Here is a 9,966-nt window from a genome sequence, read left to right as displayed (position 1 = left end):
TTCTTGTACTCGGTGTTGCCCTGCATCACATCAACACTCTTGTGTGCCCCAGTTGCTGCAATAGGGGCCGGGAACAACATTAATTTTACGCATAAACTTCAGGGGTGCTCACACTTATCACACAGGTGAAAAAATGAACTTCACACAGGTCAAATTAATCATTACTAAATTGCTTTTTAGCAGTGTTTTCTCCCTCAAATAGAATTATTTCGAAGACAATATTTTTGGGGGGCATCGGGGCACCCCTAGGGGTATCCCAAGCCACTCCCTCAAAGGATGAGAGCTTAGAGGGCGCGCGCGATAGTAAACAAAATAAATATTGAAAATGACTGGTACTCGACTGATGAAACCGTGAATAATAACACATTGCTGCGGTTGCTTGTTGGTTACCATTTTGCTCAAATGGTGGCGCCCTTTCATCCGGTTAAAAAATCGACGATTAATTTTTGTAGTCATGCTGAACTGAAATGAACTTGTATTGTAAAACGCAATCGCAAAGTTTGTTTGTCTATTTTCAGCTATTCTGTATTTGTATTCTCCTTCGAGAATGTGATTTTCCATCTTATATGCTGAGTTTATGAGTATTTCTCTGTGGTTGGACAACAGTAATGATTCGAATTTTGAAAAATTAGAGTCAGCCACCGGACAGCAACTTGCCACAATTTTTGTTCGTGAAATCTCCTGCCCGCGCCTTCTGTATGGTCGGACGGCGGTCACCGTCATGGACATGATGGATGTGTTGTTTGGTAAGGTTATTTTTACGTTTCGCTGATAATAAACTAACCAACTATATATAAGTAGAAGCCATACAAATACAGTGTAGGAATCCACAATTAAGTCTGTTTTATTATTTTGTCATTCTATCTAATATAATACTTAATAAATAATAGGAAACAAAAGTAAAGCTTTTTTGAAAGACGATACATACATCATACATGATCACAATACTTGTATTTCCTGACTTGTTGTCTGCTTGTTCGTTGGGCATGTTGGGTGTGGTAATTTAACTTGGGTTTGGGTATGCAGTGCGCACAAAATTGTCATATTTTTACCGGATTTACAAAACTGAAACTTTGTTCATAAATTCTTCTTCATCATGTCCATGTTCTGCCCTAACTTGCAAATCACAGTGCTATTGCTAATCTCCATGATTGATGTAGGCCTACAGTCACATTGGACTGTGGTGTTGTTAAAATTAAATGTTAATTAATAATATTTCTCGTTTTATTTTGCTCGTGAGTCGTACCCAGTCATTCACCGTCACTCATACAGTCACAGCTCAGCCTACTTCTAGAAACTATAAGGCTCCCCTGTGAGCCTTATTTATATAGGGGTCTCATATTTAGGGCCTCCCTGACGCTATATGTTTTTCAAATTAGCGTTGATGGGTGAAAGTTTTACGACCGTTAGCCAGCCAGAACTGTAGTTTTCTGTGTACTGTACACCTAAAGCTTTCCCCACCCTACTCCATATACATTCATTCCTTTTTGTTGAGTAAAATTAAAAAACATCGTCAAAAAATACAATTTTCTGCTCGGTACTTACTGTTGTTTTCCTGCCGCATCGCACGTTTTTTGACTTCTCAATAATGCTCAACGCTTTATCTTTTGGTCACTCGACCACCAAGCGCTGTACACCAGTCTACTCTCCGAACTGCCAAGCCACCACCGAGTTGGACTAAACCATTCTGTGAAAGGGGTGTTACAAACCCATGTGGCAGTGCGTGCGCTGTTTGTTTTAGGCCTGATACTTCACGGAGGCAACGCAGGCGATTGCCTCCGTTGCCCCTTGCCATTGCCTTGGTGCCCTTGAAATGCTCCAGTAGAAATTTACAATTTCCCCATAGGGTGCCCTTTGCCAAAGAGTAAATGCCTTGGTGCCCTTGCCCTTTCAAAAACGAAGCATACAGGCCTGTTGTTTATACCCGCCGTTCACGCATAAAGCGCCCACGCACTGCCGCACAGGTTTGTAACACCCCTCTCACAGAATGGTTTAGTCCGACTCAGCTGCGCCTCGGCAGTTTGTCGATCTACATGTACATGTAGTAGGCTGCATAATGAGAAGGCAAAAGACGTGCGATGCGGCAAAAAAACAACAGTGAGTACCGAGCAGAAAATTGTATTTTTTGACGATGTTTTTTAATTTCACTCAACAAAAAGGAAATGCAAACATTATGAATGTATATTGAGTAGGTTGGGGAAAGCTTAGGTCTACAGTACACAGGAAACTTCAGTTCTGGCTGGCTAACGATCGTAAAACTTTCACCCATCAACGCTGATTTGGAAAACGTATGGCTAAAAAAAGCCCTAAATATGAGACCCCTATAAGGCTCACAGGGGAGCCTTATAGTTTCTAGAAGTAAGCTCAGCCAACCTAAACGCTAAGTTTTCAAACAAGTAATACTAACCCTGCGTTTTTATTGCAAATTTTTCCCACAACAAACATCCCATAGATTTGACAGTAATTACCAAAATAGGTGTCCAACACCTTTAAATACACTGGACATCTTTGGTAATGGCCATAGACCTTGGTGTTAGGCCTATCAGTATCTCAACATGCATAAAATATCAAACCTGTAAAAATTTCAACTCAATTGGTCGTCAAAGTTACGGAAGAATAATGGAAGAAAAAACACCCTTGTCGCACAAGTTTTCAGATGCTTGAATTCGAGACCTCAGCTGAGGTTTCAAATTAAATTCAAGTATTTTAGTGAGAAATTACTTCTTTCTCAAAAACCCAGTTACTTTAGAGGGAGCCGTTTCTCACAATGTATAATACTATCAACAGCTGTCCTTTACTCGTCAACAAGTAACTTAGTAAGTTTTTACGCTAACAAATATTTTGATTAACCACCAATAGTGTCCAGTGCCTATAAAGACCCTAACATGGATATTAGATTTCATGCAGACTGTATGAATCTAATGTAGATCTCATAGATCAGAAGGTCGCCAGATATTAAAAGTCACTAGACAGCTAGAGCATTGCTTTATGTAAACCAATCATGAAGTTGGATACAATGACCGCCCACCACTGAAGAACCTCACAACAATCATTGATAACATTGATTTGTGATGATAAAAGGTTGATGTTCACATTGTATACAGTCTAATGAGGGAGCTGTCATTGTCATTATCTGTTTATTGACATTATGTCTGCATCAGTTTCCACATAAAATATTGTACAAGTATGCAGCAAGGTGTACATTTACAGTATACAAAAATTGTAAACAGCAGAGGCAACGAAGGTGATTGCCTCCATGCCCCCTGGTCATTATTGCCACGGTGCCCTTTAAATGCTTGAACAGTAGAAATTTACAATGTCCTCATAGTGTGTCCTTTATCAATGAGAAAATGCCTCCTTCTGATGTAGTTTGAATTATTTGTTTCCTTTGCTGGAAAGTTTTTAATGGAGAATATTTTGAGATTTGTTTCTACACTACAATTATTTGTTTTAAAGATAATTAAAAAAATTAATAAAATAAAAAAATCTTCCAAAAGACATTATGAGCAACATGTATCTCATTTCTTTCACTTATCATTTTGTGCAAACGAGCAAGGTCTGATCCTTGGCTGGTGTGTTTAATCATGGAGTTATTCCTCCATGGTTTAATCAAACTGGTATCACTAGCTGTGTATCAAACCCACTACATTTGCCAGAATTCTAGAGCTGTCGATATTTCAGTATTAACTTTAATTAAGGTAACTTTCGCACCCCAGAGTTTTATCTGGTATGATCATTGCATAATCTATACATTGATGGTTCCCACATCAGGTACACCTACATTATTAAGTACCCCTCCATGCTATGGATGTTACTCCATATTGACAGTACAATTTGTACCCCGATACTTGTTTGTTATAGTACAGGTACGCATCCCTACTGATAACAAGATCAAAATTACAGACATTGTGTATTCACCTGTATTAATCAGCCCCTTGTTCTGTGTGTGTTATCTCACCATTGTTATTCATGGCCAATGTCCTTAATGCTATGGTGCAATCTTCTATAATACTCAACCATTGCCCAATATCTAAAAGTGCTTCACAGTCAGCAGGGGTCCAACCGCCCCGTACCTGTACCTGTTTATTCGGTTGTGGAGCTTTACTAGTTTTATTGTGTCTGGAAAAAAACTTCATACTGTTGGATCAAGAACTCACTGGAATTTTGTTGAGCAATGGTTGAGCTATGGATGAATCTGCGGTTAGCCAGCATTAAGCTGAAAAACAAATATTCAGCAAGGTACAAGTATATTAATTTTGGTTTTTACCCATACACCGATGTGTGTTAGCACTGTATACTCAGTAACATCTCTTAAAACGTACAACTACAAGTTCTTTTTCATTTTTTTTTTTAAATTGCAAGGTTTGAAGAAATGATGGAAACTGCCAATTAGTTGAAAGAATTTAAGCTCTACATTGTACCTGTGATCAAAAGAAAATGGTTTCAAGTGATGGAAAATGTTTTTCTACACACACAGGCCTGTACATGAGTTGAAAGGGTTAATACATATAAATACCTTAGAGTTATGTTCGATGATAAACTGGATTGGAGTGCTCACATGGATTATGTAATGAAAAAGCTTCGTAAAATGAATGCTTTCAGGGTCAGTAATCTGTGGGACATGGAGTTCTTGTCACAATAACTCCATATGTGTGACGGGCTGGGGTGGGAACGCTTTGAAAAGGGATAAAGATAGGATTGATCGTCTGGTGAGGAAAGTAGGGAGAATGACGGGGGTGTGTTTGAAGTCGGTGGACTCTCTTCACCAGGAGCGGGTGACAAGTCTGTTTCGTTGTATTTTAGACGATGATAGCCACCCGCTTCATGGTGAACTTACTGGTCACATTATTCCTAGAAGTGGTAGGATGAGACTGCCGGCTGCTCACACCCTCGCACTAACCGTCATCTTTGCTCTTTTGTTCCCATGGGTATTACGTTTTTTAACGCTTTGTATAAAAGATAAGTGCTGGACCACAATTTTTGCATATTTTTAACATAAGTTATTCTCTATATTTTTATTTTGTTGTATAGACATATGGCCTGTCGGCGTATATATGTTTTTTATTCTTAAATCCTTGTGCGTGTATCTTGTGCTATTTTTGTATCTGCCTGTTGTTTCATTTTCACATTTGGTGTGTTTTTAAAAACTTGTGTGAGCAATGCAATTTCTTCTTTTGAAGATCAGTACAGTTTTCTTATGTCTTCTTATGTCTGACATATGTACATATTGTACTATACTCGGTATACAGTGTAGTCAAACAGGGATTGTTAACATTTAAAAGCTCAACTACAAACCATTGTTTGAAACCTGAAAGCTTGACTACAAAACCATGCCAGCACAATTTAACCCACGTTATGTTTACACATAGTGCTTGAAGCTATCAGTAAAAAAATTAAATGTAATAAATTTTTATCTTTCAGGAAACGAGTAACTTATAGCAATCCCAGCTATCCTGAATGCAGAACTGCCATCCCATTGAATGATGCACACCGAAGTAGAAGGCCCAGGCCACACATAGTAGTCATGGTGGTAGAACGCCTCAAGTCATTGGTGGCTGATGCTTTTTACAAGCATGGACAGTTCTGCAGCGCCCATCCATGGTCAATTATTTCATTTGTGTGTGTGGTGATGCTCACAGCAAGGTAAGAGATCTCACAGAATTCATTCAATTTTGCTTTAACTTCGTGTGCTTAGGGGCCATTCATAATAGTCATTGTTACAAAATTTCAATCTTTTTTTTGAAATTGTGGGTGGGTGGGTCAAAAGAAATAACTGAAAATCAAAGTTCACTTTCGGAAACAATTGAAAATTGAAATTGACGTTTATGAATGGCCCCTAAGCCTGTAATATTTGGTGTATGTATTTTGCTCTACAACTTATCCAGCTTGAAGTTTACTCCCCAACGAAGGAAAATAAATAAATAAACTTAATCCAATGTTATTAAAGTTATCATATTCAACGAAGCCTAAGGACTATTGTATACGACAATGTTTAACTGAACTGCAGTATGATCGTTTCAACGTTAGTGTTAGGTCAAAGCCCAGATCAGGCACTTGTACTGTATAAACCCATTCATCAAATACCAGCAGATACATTGTATCATGCAATCTGCTGCACAGACAATGACAGGAGATGAAGCAACAATCATACACATGTGACCAGAAGAAGACTATAATGTTACCAGCCCTGATACTTCGGCTTTTAAGGGGCACGGCAGTTTTGCCTTGACTTTTTGTAAAAATTTAGGGCACCAAGGCAATTTTCAAAAATTTGGAAGGGCATCACGGCAATCATAAAAAGTTGCGAAGGGCACGACGGCAGTTTGAAAAAAAACCTCCGAGTTGCCTATAAAAAATAGTTCTTCCAATTTTTCCATTTTCTAACTGTTACCCAATGAAAAAAGAAAGCATTCATCTAATTCAACAAAATAAAGAACAACTACTTACAATACACAATTCCTAAATAATTTTTGTTCATATGTAATCCTACTATTGGTCATGCACGTTGTGTAGTTTTTCGTAGAGACGCTAAAATTCCCACGTAACTGCTCCATTTTGACACGATGTTGACAGAATAAATGCATGCGGTGCGCGACGGCTATGCTGTACATGATGGTACATCACATGTACCAAGCATGGGGAAAACCACTATCCCAGCATGCAAAGGCACGTCGAGTCTTTTTCTCAAGGCGTTTAGCGTTGGTTCGCGTAATTTTACCACTAGAGGGCGTTTACTCTCACGCTATCGCTCTGTTCCGAAACGCCCTCTAGCGTTCGATGTTTCGAGTATTTTTTTGTCGCACGCAAAGAACAACGACTAACGGGCCTGAAATCTGCTGTTGGGCCTTACGTGCGTGAAATTGGGGTATATTTCGTTGCGTGAAATTTACACAGACATCGGGACTTTTTGGCTTATTTTTGAACTTTGACAACGTTGAATATAATTTGTTTTTGGGAGGAAGGGCACGGCGGCAATGATGAGAAAAGGGCACGGCAATCATTGCCGTGAAAAATTGTTTTTTTGAAGGGCATTGCGGCAATCGGTAGGGGCAACGACGGCAATTGCCGTCGTTGCCGTCGTGAAGTATCAGGGCTGTGTTACCTATTAATGGCAGCTATCTGCTTTTGGATATCAATTATAAATAAAAAAAATAAACAAAATCATAATTGAGTATTGTAAATATATCAATAAACCTTTTCACATCCACAGCGCAATCGCTAACTGTTCAATTAGGTACATGCTGGTCTAGCTAGCGATCGCTTACTACATTGAGACCAACATGCACTCACTGAACACCTAACGCACGCGTACCGAGTATTTGTGCTACGGTCTATGTTTAGAAGAGTTTATTTGTACACAGTGCAAGGCATGAACAAAGTGTAACTTTCTTATAATATGATAATGTATGTTATTTCTTAAGCTCAGTTAGTTCCCTCTTGTTCCCCTCTTTGTTGTCCTTTTTTTGTTTGTTTAATTTCTTTGGGGGTGGCTGATTGCTTCGGAAGCTGAAAGGGCATTGTGAATAAAGTGCAGGTAGAATATTTGTACTGAATTATTTCACCTACATTTTGCAACATGATTCCAACCTGACCTTGCCATATTACTATAGTCGGAAGCACTTAGCAGTCCTGTTCGTTATTGTCATTTAAATGATTCATTGTGGAAATTACTGGGCACAACAACAAGTAATTGCAAATGTTATCAATTGGTAGAGCTAGTTTTTAGCAACAAGGTGATGCTATTATTATAAAGCCACAGACATAGCCATTACCGGTAAATATTGTCCAATCAAGGACACAGTCACTGCTTGTGGCTCAAAGAACCCAGTCAGTGATTACGTAATGCATCTTTTCATCCCTTATGCTGTATACCATTAACACGTTTGCACTCAATCCAGAATAGATGGATGTATTTTATCATGGCCTTCAATCAGGATCTTTTGTTGTGTTTACACCAGTGCTTGATCCTGCTCTGATCCCACTTTTGTTTACAGTTTTACAAAGTAAAATAAATACTCGACCCTCTTCTTTAAAAGAAGAAAAAAAAGAATGTCTTTCCATAGTTTTCCAACCTCGGTTATCAAAAAAATCAGCTCTGATATTGCAATAGAAAGGTAATAAAACAGAAATTGGAAAATAACAAAATATGACAAAGCCCTTTTTTAAAGTCTGGATGAGCAACATATTGTTCATTTCACTTGGCCTTACAGCAAGTCCAGTCCTTTTTTCGGGCAGTACATGTAGGCCAAACAGTTAAATTTATTAACTTTTTACAGACTACTGTATATATTTTAAAAGTGTACTGTACATGTATGTACAGTACATGTACATCAATATATTGGTTTTAAACAAGACAAACAAGCCTAGCTTTGGGCCAAGTTCACTGACATATTCAGCTATATGATCATTGAGGTAGGAGATTACATCATTAATCATTTTGGTTTTTTGTAAGTTGTACACAGTGAAATTCTGTATTGTGTTGCTGACATTTGGCCCATTTGTATTTTGCATACAATGTGAATGCATCCCTAATGGACTTGTCAGGTGCAAGTTACACTTTCACACTGACATGGCTTACATGGATGTGGCTTTCATAATATGGTTAGAAACCTGACAGAACTAGAAACAATACACTCCCACCCTCATGGCCTCACTACATTTTAAGACACTTGGGTCTAAAAATAACTAGTCAGGAAATGACCGCAATGTATTGATTGTACAGAACTGATGATTGTCTTCAACCGGGATGAGGAAATCAGTGCAAGTTCAGTTCCAACAACAAAGCTCAAAACACATGGTTTGATGTAAAATACACATGTGATGCATGCACTCTACATGTACATGTACATGTATGTACCTACATGTAGATGCATGCACTGAACAAGTACAGCCCTTGTTTGGGATTAGGCCCCCTGTCTATAGGGTCATTCCGTGTCAAATCAACCAGTTTTCAGAAAAGTTCCCAGGTGACCCCCTCAGATTTTGATGAAACTTCATCAGAATGATTTAATGTGGCTCAAATGAACACATACAAAAAATCTAAGTCATACTCCATGTCGTTTGCGAGATATGACCCATTGAAATTTGGTCGAGGCGGCCATTTTGTGCTCGCGCGGGACGCGAAAAGTGATTTTTTTGATAATTTCCGACTTTGAAAGCTCATAATTTAATTATTGTACCAGGTAGAGAGCTCAAATTTGGTATTCCATCTTACTTCTTGCCAAATTTCATGAATCTGCACTCAATTTAGATGTATCTCCTTTAATTTTCTAGTTATGGTCACCTAAAATAGGCACTTTAATCAGCCAAAAATGTTTTTTGTGATTTTTGGGGTCACCCTGTGCCCACATGAGGGGTCAAATAAATCCTATATTCCCTAGGTATTATCTATGGGTGCATATTTATACCCATAAGCAATTATAAGCTCACCAATGCAATAATTTAGAAATAGCATGGGCCCAAAGTTGGTTCCAGCCAGAAAAAGGTCAAAAAGACCCCGCCCGTCTTGACCTCGGTTGACCCCGCGATCAATTGAAATGTTTTTTGAAATTGATACCAGTTAAACATATATATTATATCTACTTATACACCAATTTTCAGCTTTGGCACTCAACTCCTTCATGGTGTGGTGGCAATTTGAATATTATATGTTTTTGGCACATTTTAATGTAATATCATACAGTGTACATGTACATGTACATTCATGTACACATACAATACATGGTAATATATGTTTGAAGCTTGTGTAACTTATTTTTTCTAGCTAGCAAAAAGTAACATCAACGCATTGGCATCTGTGGTGTCTGCGTGATACACAAGTACATATTTTGTTTGAGAAATGAGTGTTTGCATGTGATACACATTAGAGAAGTATTGTTCTAAAAAAGTAGTGTATGGAAAGTAATACCAGCGTTTAATATGCAAATGAGGTGACCATGTGAAAGTTTAACCAGCATAAACATACCA

General features: G+C 38.3%; 1 protein-coding gene across 1 annotated transcript in view; it reads left to right on the top strand.

Moving 5' to 3' along the window:
- Positions 1-468: 468 nt before the first annotated feature.
- The window catches only part of LOC117300373 (sterol regulatory element-binding protein cleavage-activating protein-like), a 33,003-nt gene continuing 23,505 nt past the window's right edge, over positions 469-9,966 (top strand). The window contains exons 1-2 of the mRNA XM_033784150.1: positions 469-746; positions 5,422-5,643. Of these exons, the coding sequence (XP_033640041.1) occupies positions 5,525-5,643 (119 nt within the window). The 5' untranslated portion in view covers positions 469-746; positions 5,422-5,524. The remainder of the gene's footprint in view (positions 747-5,421; positions 5,644-9,966) is intronic.

This window comes from Asterias rubens, chromosome 15, assembly GCF_902459465.1.
Source record: "Asterias rubens chromosome 15, eAstRub1.3, whole genome shotgun sequence".
NCBI classification, from domain to species: Eukaryota; Metazoa; Echinodermata; class Asteroidea; order Forcipulatida; family Asteriidae; genus Asterias; species Asterias rubens.
This window is presented reverse-complemented; position numbering and strand designations above follow the sequence as displayed.